The 19456-nt window shown below is 39.5% G+C and overlaps 2 protein-coding genes across 13 annotated transcripts in view; one reads left to right on the top strand and one right to left on the bottom strand.

Annotated features, from left to right (window-relative positions):
• Positions 1-19456, top strand: part of DST (dystonin) — a 1587602-nt gene that overhangs the window by 1202678 nt on the left and 365468 nt on the right. For 6 of the 12 annotated variants that reach the window (XM_050788769.1, XM_050788768.1, XM_050788766.1 and 3 more), the window contains exon 1: positions 5096-5784. The exons of 5 other annotated variants lie outside the window; for them this stretch is intronic. In XM_050788769.1, the coding sequence (XP_050644726.1) occupies positions 5694-5784 (91 nt within the window). In that variant the 5' untranslated portion in view covers positions 5096-5693. Of the gene's footprint in view, positions 1-5095; positions 5785-19456 lie in introns of those variants that run through there. One more of the 12 variants, XM_050788757.1, reaches the window with a different exon arrangement.
• The window catches only part of ZNF451 (zinc finger protein 451), a 376340-nt gene that overhangs the window by 322780 nt on the left and 34104 nt on the right, over positions 1-19456 (bottom strand). The gene's annotated exons all lie outside the window — the stretch shown is intronic.

Raw genomic sequence — 19456 nt, 5'->3', positions numbered from 1 at the left:
TCTTGAACTCCTGACCTCAAGTGATCCACCCACCTCAGCCTCCCAAAGTGCTAGGATTATAGGCGTGAGCCACCACACCTGGCCTATGATTGTATTTTAAATAAATATTGGTAAATTAGCTTTTTGCTAGACAAATCATAAACAATAATCATACATGGAGGATAGACTTGGGGGACCAGTCCACAAATACCTGTTTAACCTATAATGTGGCTAAATTATGAAATTCAGCTATATTATGTGTTAAACTGGCCACTGATCACCCAGGGTGAGGATGAGGGGTACATGTTATCTAATGGAATTTGGTGCTATGGATAATATGAAAACATACAATTGGAATTTCAACTTCTAATTTTATTACATATTTTCATACTCTTCCTGAAACTTACCCCCTCCCTGAAATTCACCCTTTTTAGGAAATGAGGTGAAGTTCAGAAATGGTGTGAGGATGTCTGTAGTGGTCATTACTTAGTAATAAAAGAGCTGAGAGTTTAGTATTTTTATTTGTTTTTAAGGTCCTAAAAATAGAATTGATTGTGAAAATGTCTATCGAGTCAAAAAGACTATGTGGTCTATGGGATACCTTAATTCACCCACATTTAGCAACTACTTATTGAGCCCCTGCAATGAAATGAAGATTAGCACACAGTTCTGCCTTTAAAAAGTAATAGTTTCAAGAGAGATTAGTGAATGGATACAAACTTACAGTGAATGGATACAAACTTAAGTGAGTTAGGACTCACTTACAGAAATGAGTCCTAATATTCCATAGCAGAGGAGGATATCTATCGTTAGCAATAATATATTATATATTTCAAAACAGCTAGAAGGAAGGACTTGAAATATTACCAATACATAGAAATGATAAATGCTTCAGGTGATGGATACCTCAAATACTCTGACTTTATCGTTACACATTGTATGCATGTAAAAAGTACTTGCAGTATGGTACCCTCATTAATATATAAAATATGTATCAATAAAATAAAAAAGAATAAGCTGGAAAAGAAAGGTCATAGTCTAATATGATAAATGGATGTGTTGTTAAACCGTTACAACGCGGTAATTATTAGTTGTTACAGGGATTAGTTGTGATGGCTCTAAGCACATAAAATTAAAAGAACCCAGAGGAGAGTATAATTAACTTGGGGGGAGAAGGGAGGCGTGGGAGGTTCCTGAAAGGTTTCTGAGAGGAAGTGCCACTTGAACTGAGATTTAAAGAGCTTGATGGAATTAGGGTGAAAGGGAAGCCCACCTTAGAGGGATGGAACTACAGGAACAAAGGTAGGGAGATGGTTTAAATGAGAACTGCAAGTAATGTGTGTTGCTAAGTGTGGGATTTGGAAGGGAAAGACAGAAACTGTAAAGATGTTTGTGTGCAATCCTGAGGCAACTGGACTATTTATGTAGTAAGTGCTAGGGAACCGCTGAAAGATTTTTAAGCAATGGAGTGGCATAATCAGGTTTACGGTTTGGAAAGTCATATTAGTGATGGTGTCACATGACGAACACTTCTTATTATTTGTTTATTTAAAAATTTATTTATGAGTTGAGGGTTTGCTCTGTTGCTCAGGGTGGAGTGTACTGGCGTGATCACAGCTCACTGCCACCTCTAACTCCTGGACTCAAGGGATCTCCCACTTCAGCCTCCCGAGTATCTAGGACTACAGGTGTGTACCACCATGCTTGGCTTATTAAAAATTTTTTTTTATAGAGATGGGTTCTCATTGTGTTGCCCAGGCTGGACAAGTGATCACTCCTGGGCTCAAGTGATCCTTCCTGCCTGGGCCTCCCAAAGTGCTGGGATTATAGGAGTGAGCCACAGGGCCTGGCCAACTTCACTTTATTTTGTTTGTTTGTTTTTTAGACAGGGTCTTCCTCTGTTTCTCAAGCTGGACTGCAGTGATGTGATCTCAGTTCACTGCAACCTCTACCTCCTGGGCTCAAGCGATCCTCCCATCATAGCCTCCTAGGTAGCTGGGACTAAAGGCTTGTGCCACCATGCCTGGCTAATTTTTGTATTTTTGTAGAGACAAGGTTCTACCATGTTGCCCAGGCTGGTCTTGAACTCCTGGGCTCAAGCGATCTGCCCACCTTGGCCTCCCAAAATTCTACTATTACAGGCGTGAGCCACTGTGCCTGGCCCAACTTCACATTTTTAGTGCTTTTGTATCTATTGTGGTTTCATCATATTAATATCTGAGACTATAGTATGTTTACTTCTTATCTCCTCGGGTCAATGTGAGAATAAAACAATGAAATATAAGGAAATGGGCTTTTAAACACCCATTGTATAAATGCTTTTTACATATGAGCAATACAGATCTGCTGTTCTTAGCTACAGGATATTGTAAGTTGGGTTTTTTAGTCATAAACTACCTATAAAGTTACATGCTTTGTCAGTGATAATGCTATTTTAAGAAAAGGATTTTTGTCCTATCCAAATACTTTGAAGATGGAATTGAAGGATCAAAGGAGAATCAGACTTTGAACTCAGGCAAACTTGGGTTTTAATTCCTCCTCTGTCCATGACAGTTGTGTTTACTTGGACAATTTACCAAACTTATCTTAGCCTCAGTTTCTTTATCAAAGGGGTCATGGTTGTGGTGATTAAATATAATAGTGAATGCAAACAATTCTAACTCCTTGGCACATCAAATGCTCTATAAATGATAGCTTACCCATGGCCAGATGTTCTTCTAAGCACTTAATATGGTATCCTATTTAGACTCCCAAGAACCCCATGAAGTAGGTACTACGATTTTCTCCATTTTCAGTTCAGAATCTGCTGAGAAAGGAAGAGAAACTTTGCTAAGGTCGTAGTGTCAAGAAGTAGTAGAGCTAGGACCTGAATTCAGGCAGTCTTTACTCCAAAGTCCAAGCTATTTACTGCTATGCTTTTGCCTCCTCTCTATGGAATACACTATTATTATTAGCATATTAACCCAATGTTACCCTTCCAAGAATGCATGGGGCAAAAGCTATTTTTAAAAACAATCCCAAATGCTGCTTCTGCTCATTTTGACTGGTTCCTTAAATAGATGATTAAAATTACTAAGTGTGTGCTGACTATATGCATAAAACTGGATGCTGCTGAGTGTCAGTCTCAGATAAAGGCTCACATATGCCTTCAGTGACCTTACTGATTGTGAAGGAGACATTTTTGAGAGACCTATGTCTATGCATGTGTGGTCTGTAAATGAATGACTCTCAGGGATCTAATGCTAACCCTTTTATTTCAAGAAGGTGTCCCATATGATACGTGGTTGTTACTTCATGAACAAATGTGCACATAAATGCATATCAAGCTGTAATAAAACTCTAGTAACCTTAAAGACTTACTGGGATAAGGGTTCAGACTCAGATTATAAACCAGTGGTCAGGATAGAAAAAAGAGATATGGTCTTGCTTTGTTTGGAGTAACAAAATTAGGCCAATTGCTGAGGAGGAGTGCTCCAGTTCTATCTCAAGTCAGTTTTCTTTTTTTCCACGAGTACACAATTTTTTTTTCCAACTCATCCCTGTCTAAGCATTAATGGAAAATGGTCAATAGTTCACAACACCCAACGCTAACAAAGAAATAAAAAATCATGGAGGGCAAAAGGTCAGTATATATGAAAGGAGGAAATAGGGAAGGAAGATTTAGACAAGAGGTGAAGTTGACATAGGTCAGAGCGTCAACAATCAGCTGATTTATCTAATAATAGTAGTAGCAGTGAGGTATCATCCTGTCACTGTACTCCAGCCTGGATGACAGAGTGAGACTCCACCTCCTAAATAAAGTAGTAGAAGCAGCAGCTAATCCTTATATAACACCAGGCATTATTCTAAACTTCATTTACTATACAGCTTTATGAGTTAGGCACTATTATCGCTGTTTTACTGATGAAGAAAGCTCAGAGAGGATAAGTAACTTACCTATGTGACACAGTAAGGAGTGAAGATTCTATCTACAGCAGCCTGACCTCACTCTTTTTTTTTTTTTTTTTTTGGAGATGGAGTCTTGCTTTGTCGCCCAGGCTGGAATACAGTGGCATGATCTTGGCTCACTGCAACCTCCGTCTCCTGGGTTCAAGCAGTTCTCTGCCTCAACCTCCCAAGTAGCTGGGATTACAGGTCCCTGCCACCACGCCCGGCTAATTTTTGTATTTTTAGTAGAGACGGGGTTTCACTATATCTGCCAGGCTGGTCTTGAACTCCAGACCTCGTGATCCACCCTCCTCGGCCTCCGAAAGTGCTGGGATTACAGGCGTGAGACACCACGCCCGGCCAATCATTACTCTTAAACACATCTATTTACATGTCTGGGTATCAGTTGGTTCCTCCAATGGACCCTTAAACTCACTCACTTTAGTATATGATACACATATATCTAATTTAAGGGAACTGTATCCATTTTACTCAGTTTAATGGACACTAGTACTATGTAGAATGAATAATAAGAGAGCAAGAGGGAGGTGACAAATATGGGACTGTTGTGAACCTATAGGCCCGCCGCGGAGCCCAGCAGCAGATGCGCCTGCGGGCTCTGGGGGGCAGAAGGGAGGGACCGCGCGGGCTGGTCCTCGGCAGCCTTGGGGCGGCCGGGCGCTCAGGCGCAGGCGCGGCCCGGCTGTCAGGCGCTGATGCGTGGGGCCACCTGCAGAGGCCTCCTCACCCCGTCCCCGGGATGTCCCCTAGACGTGGACCCCCGTGCTCTCCTTGCCCTGTGCTGTCACAGAGTGACCTGAATCCTACCATGCCAAAAAAATGGGTGGAAGAAAGTATTTCCAACCCTCCTCCCGATCATCCCTTACCGAGGGAGAGCCGCTGGCCCCTCAGCAGGGGCTTGCGCACGGCGGTGGAGCGATCTGCGGCTTTGTTTCTCAGGCACCTGTTGTGGATCCCAAATAGAAACGTCGCCCTTGGGGATTCGGGACCGGGCAGCCAGTGTCCGGGGGTGGGCGTGCTTGGCTGCACGGTCCACCCGGGTGGGCGGGCCTGGGGAGGGGGCCCGGGGCTCTGTGGCTCTGCCTGGGAGGGAGGGGCTGAGTGGCGCCGGGGACTGAGCTGAGCCAGCCGGGGCGCTGACCGCCTCGCTCGCCCCCTCCCTTCCGCCCTCCGCCCTCCACCCTCCTCCCTCCCTCTGTCCCCGGCGCGGGCGAGTGTCTGCAGCGCGGCGGCCAGGAAATGCCGCAGATGCGCCGCGCAGCATCCCCGGCGGAGGCAGCGCGCTGGTCCTCCCGCACCACCGCCGCGGCCTCGGCCCCAGCCCGGCACGGAGCAGGCGCCCCGTGCAGGGCCAGCAGAGCGGTCAGCGCGGCCGCAGAGGGTCTGGGCGCCCGCCGGCCCCAGCCGGCCCTCGCCGCACTCCCGGCTCCTCAGCTTGGCGTGGCGCTGCACGTCGCCGCCCCTGGGCTCGCCGAGATTTGCCGCTGCTGAAACCCGAGAGGGACTCAGGCTCCTGGAGCGGGGCGGCCCACCCTCGGTCAGCCAGGAGGCCTGGGCGTTTCCTCTGCTGGCCCCGGCGCCTGGCGCCCGTCGCCCGCCACCTACTGCGCCCCCGCTCTGCGTCTTCGGCTTCCGCGCTCTTCCCCAGCCTGCTGCTCCTTCCTCTTTTCCAGTTCCCAAGGCTGTGTCTTGCTGACTACGTTACTGTCCGGGGGTTACGAGGGGGAGAGGGGAATTGGCCAGTCATCGCTTAGATAAACTTCGGAATGGCGGGTTACCTCTCCCCTGCTGCTTACCTGTACGTGGAGGAGCAGGAGTACCTCCAGGCCTACGAGGATGTCCTGGAGAGATACAAAGGTATGTGGTCCCTGCCCTGGGGCCGCGGAGCTTGGCACGGATCAGAGAGGCAACCGCTACCTTTCCTTAATCAGAGCCACCACTCCTTGGGCACGAGTAAACAGGTGTCTGGACCAGTTCTGGGAATGGACGAGGTCTTTTTGCATGGGATTTAGTACCCCCAGCGCAGGGAGGATGGTGGGGTGGGTGACAGTCTGGAGACGCCCTTAGATGAGCGGTAGAGATGGGGGAAGGGGTTTTGGTTTCCAAGAAGCACATTGCGTTTTCTCTTCCTTGTAAAAGCTCTTAAGCACTACGCATAATCATAATTCTTCCTGGGAGGGTGGATACTGATTATTCTCTATGGGATTACTAAGGCATTGCTGCTGCTGCTTGGCTAGGGTATTGGTTAGCCCTGTAAAAAAGGTTCGGCATCACTAGGTCATTTTCCTTAAAATGATCTTACTTATTTGAAAAAGTTTGTGACTATATACTTACTCTGATGTATTGTAAAAATTATTTTATAGCGTGATTGATAAAAGACTTTAGTTAGTGAGTTTGTTGTAAATTTAAATGTAAAGAATATATTTTGAGATTTTGTTTCTGCCCATCCTTTATGTTCAGGAAATTCTATGCCAACCTGATATTTATGTTTTCGTATAATGTTTACTTTGACTTCATAGCTAAATATAATGACGAAATACAAATTGCAGCTGTCCGTTTTTTAAGTCTTTTTGTCTCTGGAAATGTGTTTTTAAGTGTGTATATACCATCTTTTTATTGTGGCTCCCAAAACACTCCGAACTCAAGAGCAGCTCAGAGAGGTTTAACGTGTTTATAGTGAATAGTGGCCCATGTCATAGGTAGGATTCAAATGGTTTTATTTCTTTTGAATATTTGCTTTGGGTTTGGTAACTCAATGTCTGCAAATGCAGTGGTATTGTATGGTTAACAGTACATGTAGTTTTCTATTAGTAGAAAGTAGAAATAAAAAAAAAAATTGAACTAAACAATAAAATTCCAAATCCCCAGAAAGCTCAAATCCACTCACAATTATTTTCTGTCTTTGTAGAGTATGTTTTATAACTGAAATTCTTGCAATCCATGTAGAATTTTGTAAACAATACAATGAGAATTCCTTTGTGCCAAGACTCTTATTGTGTATAATACTGCCACTGAGCAAGTGCAAATGATATTTTAGGCTAAAGCACATTTGTGACATTTGTGTGTGTGTGGATAATATACTCATGTTTACCTCCATCACTCCATTTTAAAGTAAGGTTTGTAATTAGTTGTTCCCAGAGCTTTATAAAAGAGGAATATTGCAATTTAGACCAACAAACCTTACCGAAGAAATACATCTGTGCCCTATACAGTCAGAAACAAAAAAATCTGAAAGTTCTAAAGTACATACATTTTATACTTTTGAAAAAAATTACAGCTGAATGAATTTTTGTCACATGAAGTTATACCTAAGTGACACGTGGGTGATTTCAGGTGACTGAAAACAAGTGCTTATTTGACTTTGTCTTAAAGAAGCAGGCATTGTTTAAAAGCTTGTCTTTGCCTTTGGAAATAAAAGGAAATTAAAGATCTGAAGGCCAGTGTACAACAATCAGTATTGCCCTTAAACATATACATTTTCAAACATGTTGTTTAGACGTCACTGAAAAAGTGATGGGAGTTTTCCTCATTTTACTTACGGTTTTTAAAATGCTTAGTTCATCAATTTGTACTTGGCTTTATAGTTGTGCTATGTTTATTTAGTCATGGAAAGGAAAGTAAGAGTATTGGGCAGTGTATTCCATGAAAAGCTGAAAACCTGGAAAACTCATTGTTTCCCGATGTGTTTTGAAGCCAGTTATGATTTCCCATCAGCATCCAGTATGATGACTTCACTACAGTGCTTATTATCCTGATGACTTGCTGTGGGGACTGATCTAATCAGAAAAGAATTGTAGGCTTTGAATAGGGAGTGTCAATTCACTAAACGTTCAGAATACAGTTGCTCACTTTCTGAAATCATGCATTGTTCAAAACATTTTATGTTCTCATTTAAACTTAAAGAGAAGTTATTTTGATTTTTATTTCTGACAGAGTTCCTTGGTTACAGAAGGAGTTTGCATTCATCTAGAATATTATCAGGTTGCCAAGTTATCCTATGCCTCAGCTGTTGAGTAGTGTAAGTGGTGGAGTCAGCTGGAACCAATTCAAAATCTGCCTGTTGTCAGAAATGTAGAATTGTAATAATCCATAATGTTAGGAAATATAAGCATTAGATTTGGAAGTCGAGAGCTTTGTTAGGCTTAGTCTTCAGACAGCCTTGAGAGGACTTCAAATCATAATCTCTGTAGAAAAACAAGAATAGTGTAGAGTGAACGCTAATTATTTATGTGTAGTCAGTCTATTCTCATATCTTGCTTTGATCCATTACTTCTGAGCAAAAATAGGCAACTGTTTGCTGAATTAGAATAACACAGAAAGAGCTATTTGCTACAAAGAAGGGTGCAGTGTTCTGATTCATATTTGAGTCCCGTTACTTGTAAAATGTATTCATGAAATATTCAGGGCCATTTGATTAAAAAAACCATATTTCTTCAGCTGATACCAAACTCTGGCTGAATAAAGGCATTTATTTTTGAGTAAAACATAATTCTTTATTATTGTTTATGCTAGAAATTTTCTGACGGCTACTTTCTTTTATATCTGTAGTAAATTATCCAGTGTATATACGGTGTAATACAAAACATTCTTAGTAGCTTAGCTTAAAAGAAACAGTGGTATCTTGTTTTTCTTCTTAAGTGTAAGGAGACTAACCCATATGCTGTTGTTATAAATGATTAATTAGCTCTCATATTATGAAATTCTGCTTTTTGAGTGTATCATTGGAATATTTTGTTTTCTCAACACATTGTTACTTTGTAGTATGATGTTCAGTGAGAATATGAGATAATTAAGGTGAATTCAATACATTTTATTCTATACTTTATAGATGTAATTTTAAAATGTTACATTATTTTGGTTCACCAAAATGGTTATTTTTCTATTGATCTGGAAGTAAATCCGTTGTTCCTAGACAATCATAATGAAAGTGTTGCATTTATCATTCTCTATGAAAGCTGAATGGTCGTTTTGCTTACTTATCTATAATATCACTAACCCCACTCCACCCCACCACCCCTGCAAACTGCTGTTTAGGCAATAGGCAAAGTTTTCTCTTTTTTACAAATAGCTTGTATAATTGCTTTAGTTTCTTCTCTCATTAGGGCTATAAAATCTGCTTATGTGCATGGTGACAAAAGGAACTAAGACTACCATAATTTTCATTTTCATTTCGGGTTTATTGCCTTTATTGATAGGTGATTAGTAAACATTCTGTCATTTTACTCTGTAAATTGGCTCGGACACTCCCTTGAAAATTGGAGTATACAGATTTCAAGGAATTTCTCTGCAGCGTGTAATGATCTAGCTCAGTGGTTTTCATTTGGCTTCTAGGATTCTGTAAAAACTTGATTTTGAATTTTTTCTTCTCATGCTCTATTCATAGGTAAATAGTTACATAATAAGTGAACTTTAACTGTGCTGCATCATAATAATGTTATATTGTAGCTAGTCATAATAGTATAAGTCTGGGATTTTTGTTTTCTTTTAAAAGTGAAACAGGCTGAATTTGCTGAGTGTTAGTTAAGATTATATTTGACTGTTTGTAACAGAAAACAAGTGATAGTGCTTAGCCAAGTAGATGTTTTCTTTTTCTCAGGTACTGAGAGGTCCTAAATAGGCAAAACTGGGTTGTAGGGTAACCCCATTTGCCAGAAGGGACTCAGACTCCTCTATTTCTGTGTAGCTATTTATAGTGTATCTTGTGGTGGTTTTGTGATCACAAGATGGCTGCTCCTCTTCCAGCCCTTATGTCTCCATTCCAGGGGACAGCTGCTCCAGGGGCCATCTCTATCTACAGGTAGACTAGAAAATGTAGATTTTAAAACTGGCTTCATTTAGTGCCCTGAACAAAATTGAAGTTTTGTTTGTAAGGAATAAGGAAAGAATGGCAACTGGTTTTGCAACAAGCAGTGTCTGGCATATGGAAGGCAGAGTGTCTGTGCTAAAATTGGAAACTTAAGATTTGGATACATATTAACAATCATCACACAATCTATTTGACTTCACTAAAGTTTGAGGAAGATCTGAGAGCTCCATGAGGTTTCTGAGTATTTTCAAAATGACACAATTGAATGTTTTATGTTACAACATGGGTTTGAAAAATCATTCTCACCGAATAATTAGGATTAAATTGTGTTTATTGCCTCACACAATAAGGAGTGTGTATCAGTTCAGAAATGTGGGAAATTATTAGGTATTGTTAGTGAATTTAATTTTAAACTTCTACTGATTCTCTTTTCAGTTTCTTTTGTTCTGACTTAGAGAGTTATCTCAACATTTATTTAGCCCAGATACTTTAAAAAGAAGGCTTATACTTTTTAAAACTTGTAGGTTTTTTTTTTTTTTTTTTTTTTTTTTTTTTGAGCAATTTGGAGAGCCTTATTTTCTGGCTCAATAAATGTTTTAGGTAATCAGTGTAAGGACAGGTGGTGAGAACAATTTATTGTCTTACTGCTATCTTGTCGTCTGACAAAGAAGTGCTTGTATTTCTGCCTTTGGGTCATATGTGCCTCAGGATCCTGGTTCTGACCAAAGCATCTTCATGCAATTGGAGATTACGAAAATATCTGAAGCTATAGAGGTGACAGCAAGATGGAATATCTAGGCTGTCATATTCATTTCTGTTTTAGTTCCACAACTGAGTATAAAAGTGTACAAGAATGTACCCAAATCATGTGACCTGGTGGACTAATTGGGAAGAGAAGATGATTTGTAGCTTAGAATATTTGTTATTTCATATTAACTAAACACAGATACTTCTGTTTCATGGAAGTCTTCTCTCTGTAATGGCTTTGAAGAAAATACAGGAAAGACTTCCGTGTCCATTTCTTAGTTCTTAATATTTTAGGGATTACATTCTACCTACTTCCAAGGAGGAATTTCAGGTAATTATTTACTGAAGTATGCATTGTTTCTGTAAGTGATCAAATGAGACCCCTTCTTATTCATTTTTTTTTTTTTTTTTTTGCTTGTCCTTTAATGCAATTTTGTTTGCTTTTGTTTTCTGCCTGCTTCATCTCTTCCAAAAGAAGAGCAAATAATTCTGCTGAGGTTGAGTGTTGGGGAAAGCTTTGTATTTGGGGTCAAATGGGATTTCACCCTGTGAGAAGGTGAAAAGTACCAGGGAGGAAAACTCCAAGAGGAGAAACTAGCATGACTGTTCCATTTCATTGACATAATTGCCAAAATCATTTTGGTTGTTGGCTGAAGTGCACCGTAGGTTTCAGAGAAAGGATTGGATAGAATTTGTAGGAAGATGGAAATGGATGAATGGTGGAGGGTTATGCTGTACCAGACTGAAAACAGTCTTGAGTGGCATACCCAAGACTGAGTTTGGGCTTTATTCTTTAGGCAATGAGGGTGACCCTTTATGATCCCCAGCAGGAAGTTAGATATTAGAAAGGGCACTCTCGCAGCAGTGTGGAGGATTGAGTGGAAGGGAACACTCAGGCAGGGAGACAGGTTAGGTGGGTACAGTAAAATTGCAGTGATTGGAATGGAAGGCTAATTCAAGAGAAATTTCAGAAATTGTCAGGATGGCTGATTAGTTGGTTCTGCAAGTGGGGACAGGAGGTGGGTGCAGCAACTTTTATTGTTGAAGTTATGTCCAAAAAAGCTTGAGGTGTTTCCTTTTTAAGTTTTTAAAAAATTTGTAGTATTTATTAGAAAAGGTGTTTTAAAAACATTTTTATTATTAATCACAATTAGACCTTTCTTGGTAGTTAAATGGAACGAAAGCTATTTTGCTTGACCTTGGAAATACAGCAAGTAGTGTGCCCTAGAAAACTGGAATGCTCTATTTAATGTAGAGCTCTTTAAGTAATACCTTATCAGTCTGTTTGTTGTGAATCCTCTGAGCATGATTAGTAGCATCTTAGAGCAGTGGATCTGTTTTCCATAAGCAAATAAAATAATTGAATTCATATCCTTTTAAAAGGTAAATATATATGATGAAAAAACTTTCAATATATGTCAATAATTTTTAATATTTGTTTTTGTTTCAAAAATCTTAATTTACTCATTGTTTATTTTCTATATAAACTTCAGCAAATGTGTAGAGTTAGTTTGGTGTATAAAAAGTTCAGTGGTTTTAACTTCATTTAAGTTCTCAGTTACCTACAATTTGAGCGTTGTCTTAAATTTTTAATTTAAAATTGCAAAACAATAACTACCATTTATATGTCTGCCTACTCATATGCCTGGCATGATGCTGGGTATTGCATGTGAAATACATGTATGTTATGTATATGTATATAAGTTTAAAGAATCACATAGCTATAGTGGTAGAAATGGCATTTGAACATCAAACGTATATTTGGCCTAAACTATATATTTTGAGTGTCATATTGACTGGGAGATATTGCAGAAATGGTTATGAAAATATATTTATTAAGATTCTGATTTTGATTAATACTACAGCTTTCTGAGATATGTTAAATAAATGCATGAAATTAAAGTTAATAGATTATAAATTTATAGATACTACTTTTATTCAAATATTAGATTTTCGAAGTCAAACTGTTGTGTCTTAGTTGTATTATAAATTCTAATGACTAGTTATAAAAAGAAAATAAAATTTTAATATGAGCATTTCCAGTGTGTATTTGGGTCGAGAAGATTTTGAAAAGAACTGTTTTTGTAAATGTCACCAATGAATATGGCTGCTTTGATACATGCCTGAAATGTTTCCTGGAAATAATTGTCAAAGAGAGTTGACAAAGTCTTGATTTTACTCTAGTGGGTGAAAATATTTCCCGGTGAACCCTGGTATTAAAGATATTATAAAACATACTATTGTTCTAATGGCCCTATATTCAGTGTTATGGTTCTCCATGCTGGCCATGCCAGTGTAATGATGTGTTTTCTTGATTTTTGGTGTGAAACAATACTACTTGTCTAGTGAGGTAGACACTGGGGTAATAAAGGTGGGATAAAATAGAGCATATGGAATATTCTGAGCAGTAGAGATTATGTGGTAGTCAATGAATTAAGTAGACCTAAGAACTCAAGTACTGTGGCTCTTCCTACACCAGTAGTCTTTAAAAAAATGCATACATTATTTTTTAGAGCAGTTTTAGGTTTACAGCAAAATTGAGCAGAAACTACATAGTTCCCATATACTCCCTCTTCTTCCCCCATAGTTTCTCCTATTTACGTCCGGTACTGGTGTGGTACATTTGTTGTAATTGATGAACCAGTATTGATAAATTGGTTCATCAACTATGTAGTTGATTATAAGATTAATATTTTACATTGTGGTTTCCTTTGTACAGTTCTATAGGTTTTGACAAATGCATCATGTGTCTATTATTATAATATCATGCAGAAGAGTTTTACTGCTCCCAAATCCTCTGTTTGACCTATTTGTGCCTCTTCAGCTCCAGAACCCCTGACAACCACTGATCTGTTTTCTCTATATTTTATGTTTTTACAAAATGTCATATAGTTGGAATCCTACAGTATATAGACTTTTCTCACTAGCTTCTTTCAGTTAGCAATATGCATTTAAGTTTCCTCCATGTCTTTTCATGGCTTGATAGCTCATCTGTTTTTATTGCTAAGTTCATTGTCTGGAAGTACCAAAGTTTGCTTATCCATTCACCTACCGAAGGACATCTTGGTTGCTCCTAAGGGATGACAGTTATGAATACAACTGCTCTAAACAGTTGAGTGCAGATTTTTGTGTGGACATGTTTTCAAGTCATCTGTGTAAAGGAGTATGATTGCTAGATCGTATGGTACATTTAGCTTTGTAAGAAACTTGTCTAACTTGTCTTCCAAAGTGGATGTACTGTTTTTCATTTCCACCAGCAGTGAGTGAGAGTTCCTGTTGCTTCAGATTCTGTCAGCATTTGGTAATGTCACTGTTTTGTATTTCAGCCTTTCAAATAGGTGCGTAGTGATATTTCATTGTTGTTTTAATTTACAATTCCCTAAATGACATATGATGGCGCATATCTTTTTTTTTTTGGAGATGTAGTCTCGCTCTGTCACTCAGGCTGGAGTGCAGAGGCGTGATCTCAGCTCACTGCAACCTCCACCTCCCGGGTTCAAGCGATTCCCCTGCCTCAGCCTCCTAAGTAGCTGGGATTACAGGCATCCATCACCACACCTGGCTAATTTTTGTATTTTTAGTAGAGATGGGGTTTCATCATATTGGTTAGGCTGGTTTCAAACTTCTGACCTCATGATCTGCCCGCCTCGGCCTCCCAAAGTGCTGGGATTACAGGCATGAGCCACCGCACCTGGCTGGTATCTTTTTATATGCTTGTCATCTGTGTATTTCCTTTCCTGAGATGTCTGTTCAGATCTTTTGCCCACTTTTTAAGCATTTTTTATTTTGAGACAGGGTCTCACTCTGTCACCCAGACTGGATGCAATGATAAAATCATAACTCACTGTAACCATGAACTTCTGTCTCAGCAGATCCTCCTGCCTTAGCCTCCCAAGTATCTGGTACTACGTGTGACACCATGTTGGGCTAATATTTTTATGTTATATAGAGACAGGGTCTTGCTATGTTGTCCAGGCTGGTCTTGAATTCCTGGGTTCTAGTGTTTCTCCTGCCTTGGCTTTCTAAAGTGCTGGGATTTACAGGTGTGAGCCATCACGTCTGGCCCTTTTGCCCACTTAAATTTTTTTTTAAATTGTTGTATATTTTGGATACCAGTCCTTTATCAGATATGTTTTGCAAATGATCAGTAACCTTTTTATACCATTACTTCCTTTTGACACCTTTGAGCCACTGCACATTATAGGTGTTATTTAAATAAATAAGGACCTGATTATTTCCTTTTATATGTTCATAGCATTCTTAAGTACTATTTTGTTTTAGCTAAGTATGTATTTATTATATCTGCTTCATAGAGTTATATGTGGTGACTCTGAGTTCAGCAATCTGACAGTTTGCTTTGGTGTTTCTAATATGCTGTTGCAGCTGCAATTCAGGTATCCAGTTGGTTGGCAGCTATGATGCTTTATAACACTTGAGTCTAAAATTAGTCAAACGGTTCTATTTTAAGGGTAGACTGAAATTAGTAGTCCATGTCATATAAAACATGTGAAAGTTAAAAACTCTTAGGATATTGAATTACTTCTTTTAAAATGTAATCAGAAGTAGAGTTGGATAGAAAGTTAGTTTATGTTCATTTTTAAGAAAGTTTTGTTATGATAACTTGATTATGACCTGGATTAGTGCTCTATGTATACAGTATCCACAAACACAAGGCTTCACACTGTTGCCTCTTAGAGTCAAGACAGTGCTTTCATGTAAATTATTACGTGTGATTTTAAAAATATGAGTTGAGTTACAGCAAGATTATTTGATTTTTTTCTGTTAGCATATTTTAGAAGAGTCACAGTTCCTAAATGTTTAGAATTCTGGAACACCATTGACTGCCTTTGCTAGAAAAAAGAGAGTGATTAAAGGAGTACTTGGTTGTCCATCTTGTGATCTTGTGATAACCTTATTTGTGTAACGGAAACTAGATAATATTGAAAATAAGGCCGGGCATGGTGGCTCATGCCTGTAATCTTAGCACTTTGGGAGGCCGAGGTGGGTGGATCTCCTGAGGTCAGGAGTTCAAGACTGGCCTGACCAACATGTGAAATCCCGTCTTTACTAAAAATACAAAAATTAGCTGAGTGTGGTGGCGGACGCCTGTAATCCCAGCTACTCAGGAGGCTGAGGCAGGAGAATCACTTGAACCTGGGAGGCGGAGGTTGCAGTGAGCTGAGATCATGCCATTGCATTCCAGCCTGGGCGATAAGAGCAAAACTCTGTCTCAAGAAAAAAAAAAAGGGATATTAAAAATAACTTGGTAGATAAAAAGCAGAGTGATTCAAATTAAAAGTTTGCTTTTGGCCTGGCCCGGTGGCTCAAGCCTGTAATCCCAGCACTTTGGGAAGCTGAGGTGGGCAGATCATGAGGTCAGGAGATCCAGACTATCCTGGCTAACATGGTGAAACCCTGTTTCTACTAAAAATACAAAAAAATTAGCCGGGCGTGGTGGCGGGCCCCTGTAGTCCCAGCTACTCAGGAGGCTGAGACAGGAGAATGGCGTGAACCCAGGAGGTGGAGCTTGCAGTGAGCTGAGATCGCGCCACTGCACTCCAGCCTGGGCGACAGAGCGAGACTCCGCCTCAAAAAAAAAAAAAAAGGGTTTGATTTTGCATATAATATGAATTTTATACCTCTTGAAGCAATAGTGTATGCTATAGAGGCTTTTTTTTTTTTTTTTTTTTTTTTGCAGTGCTATTTGAATATGTCTGCATTAGTCTGTTTTCATGCTGCTGATAAAGACATACCTGAGACTGGGCAATTTACAAAATAAAGAGGTTTAACTGGACTTACAGTTCCTACAGTTCCACATGGCTGGGGAAGCCTCACAATCATGGTGGAAGGCAAAGAGGGGCAAGTTACGTCTTACATGGGTGGCAGCAGACAAAGAGAGAGAACTTGTGCAGGGGAACTCCTCTTTTTAAAACTATCAAATCTTGTGAGACTTACTCATTATCACAAGAACAGCATGGAAAGGACTTGCCCCCATGATTCGATTACCTCCCACTGGGTCTGTCCCACAACATGTGGAAATTCAAGATGGGATTTGGCCAAAATATGTCAGTGTCCTTTAAATAATCTCAGAAGCTCTAGCAATTTAACTACTATATATAATATGTAGTCTTTGTACTTTTTCTTTGAACCTTTTTGGTAGATCTAAAGCAGGATTGAAGGATTCTAAATTACAGAAAGCAAGATGCAAGGATGCCTTAGTTTTCTTGTGGAAAAAGAGATGTACTTATATATCCCTTTCCATTTAGAAAACCATATAGAAATTTAAATTTGTGCTTCAGTGGAAGTAAAATACTATAAATGGAATGAAATACTTTTATAATTAGCATTTTTTGAAAGCATTCAAGCAGCATTGTTCCCAACCTTTCTCATAGTTCTAGTCAGAAATTAATTGATCATATACTTCAAGTGAACATACTACCATCTAGTATATTCTCTGTTCCCTCATCCCCATCATATTTTGTACTCAGTTTTTCCCTGGAAAAACTGGGAAGAGTTGAAGGGTTTAGAACCGGGAGAAGCAGATCTTCATCAGTTTGGAACATGTGGTTTAATTCCAAATACTTACTGATCCTATACATTAAAATATGCTGAGGACAAACCTGAGAGAAATGAGAAATGGGGAAAGGATTCCCTATTTAATAAATGGTGCTGGGAAAATTGGCTAGCCATAAGTAGAAAGCTGAAACTGGATCCTTTCCTTACTCCTTATACGAAAATTAATTCAAGATGGATTAGAGACTTAAATGTTAGACCTAATACCATAAAAATCCTAGAAGAAAACCTAGGTAGTACCATTCAGGACATAGGCATGGGCAAAGACTTCATGTCTAAAACACCAAAAGCAACGGCAGCAAAAGCCAAAATTGACAAATGGGATCTCATTAAACTAAAGAGTTTCTGCACAGCAAAAGAAACTACCATCAGAGTGAACAGGCAACCTACAGAATGGGAGAAAATTTTTGCAATCTACTCATCTGACAAAGGGCTAATATCCAGAACCTACAAAGAACTCAAACACATTTACAAGAAATAAACAAACAACCCCATCAAAAAGTGGGCAAAGGATATGAACAGACATTTCTCAAAAGAAGACAGCCAACAGACACATGAAAAAATGCTCATCATCACTGGCCATCAGAGAAATGCAAATCAAAACCACAATGAGATACCATCTCACACCAGTTAGAATGGCGATCATTAAAAAGTCAGGAAACAACAGGTGCTGGAGAGGATGTGGAGAAATAGGAACACTTTTACACTGTTGGTGGGATTGTAAACTAGTTCAACCATTATGGAAAACAGTATGGCGATTCCTCAAAGATCTAGAACTAGATGTACCATATGACCCAGCCATCCCATTACTGGGTATATACCCAAAGGATTCTAAATCATGCTGCTATAAAGACACATGCACACGTATGTTTATTGCGGCACTATTCACAGTAGCAAAGACTTGGAATCAACCCAAATGTCCATCAGTGACAGACTGGATTAAGAAAATGTGGCACATATACACCATGGAATACTATGCAGCCATCAAAAAGGATGAGTTTGTGTCCTTTGTAGGGATGTGGATGCAGCTGGAAACCATCATTCTTAGCAAACTATCGCAAGAACAGAAAACCAAACACCGCATGTTCTCACTCATAGGTGGGAACTGAACAATGAGATCACTTGGACTCGGGAAGGGGAACATCACACACCGGGGCCTATCATGGGGAGGGGGGAGGGGGGAGGGATTGCATTGGGAGTTATACCTGATGTAAATGACGAGTTGATGGGTGCTGACGAGTTGATGGGTGCAGCACAGCAACATGGCACAAGTATACATATGTAACAAACCTGCACGTTATGCACATGTACCCTAGAACTTAAAGTATAATAATAATAATAAATTTAAAAAAAAAACCAAAAACAAACAAAACAAAACAAAAAAAGACAGAATTAAAAATGTCAATGAAAAAAAAAATATGCTAAGGAATCAGGGCCTACAGAAGGAAGAGGAACACAGGTTTGTAGCCTCTCAAAGAGCACAGTTTGGTGACAAAAGTGGGCCAGCTACACTCATTATATGTGAGTGCTGCAAAAGAGGAGTGATCCGAGCATCCAAGGGTTTCACAAGCAGGGCTGGCATCTGAAGGAAGGCAGAATTTCCGTGGGAGCTGGGGAAGGGGAGAGGCTTTGTGTTATGTGTGGGTGGATAGTGTGGACAGAGGTTTTTCTTGGCCTTACCATGTCATTTGGACAATCTGAGCTTGCATTTCACCTTTTGCATTGTAGGAAGAGTATTATCGCAAAATTTAACTACTACTTTAATATAAACAAAATAGATTTTGCTTATAGGTAACTGGTTGAGTTGAAGATTTTATCCTCCATTTTTAAGAACTCTGTTTTATCATACATATGTTATGAAACCTGAGGGTTCAGTAATGAGAAATAAGTTTTAGCCATGGCTCAGCAAATGTAAAGATTGGATGTGACACTCTTAATATGGTGTAGGAAACTCTCAATTAGAGATGATCATAATAATTTTAGCACTTTTTTTTTTAACATATATGATACAATTTGATTCTTGTAACAATTCTCTGAGACAGGTAACATAAGTACCAGTGCCTTTATCTTATAGGCAAGGAAATCAGGCTTCCATGATTGCATTGACTAGGTGGTGGACTGGGGCTCGAATTCTGGTCTTCTGATAGCCAGTCTAGAGAACACTGTACTGTAGGTAATTGTGGCTCATCCTTATATGCAGTGAAAGTTATCATTAATAATGTGGACTCTACGTAATATATGTGGTGAGAGGTATATAGTCTCCATTTAAGTAAACTGCAGTTGAATACTGCTGTTGTTCTGGAATTACAGTCCATATTTAGGAAGAAGTATGGCTTACCTTTTGTTTAATGTGGTCTTGGGCTACCAAGTCCATAAACTTTGGTGAAAAGTTCTATTGCTGAC

Source organism: Macaca thibetana, chromosome 4 (assembly GCF_024542745.1).
Source record: "Macaca thibetana thibetana isolate TM-01 chromosome 4, ASM2454274v1, whole genome shotgun sequence".
Taxonomy (NCBI): Eukaryota; Metazoa; Chordata; class Mammalia; order Primates; family Cercopithecidae; genus Macaca; species Macaca thibetana.
This window is presented reverse-complemented; position numbering and strand designations above follow the sequence as displayed.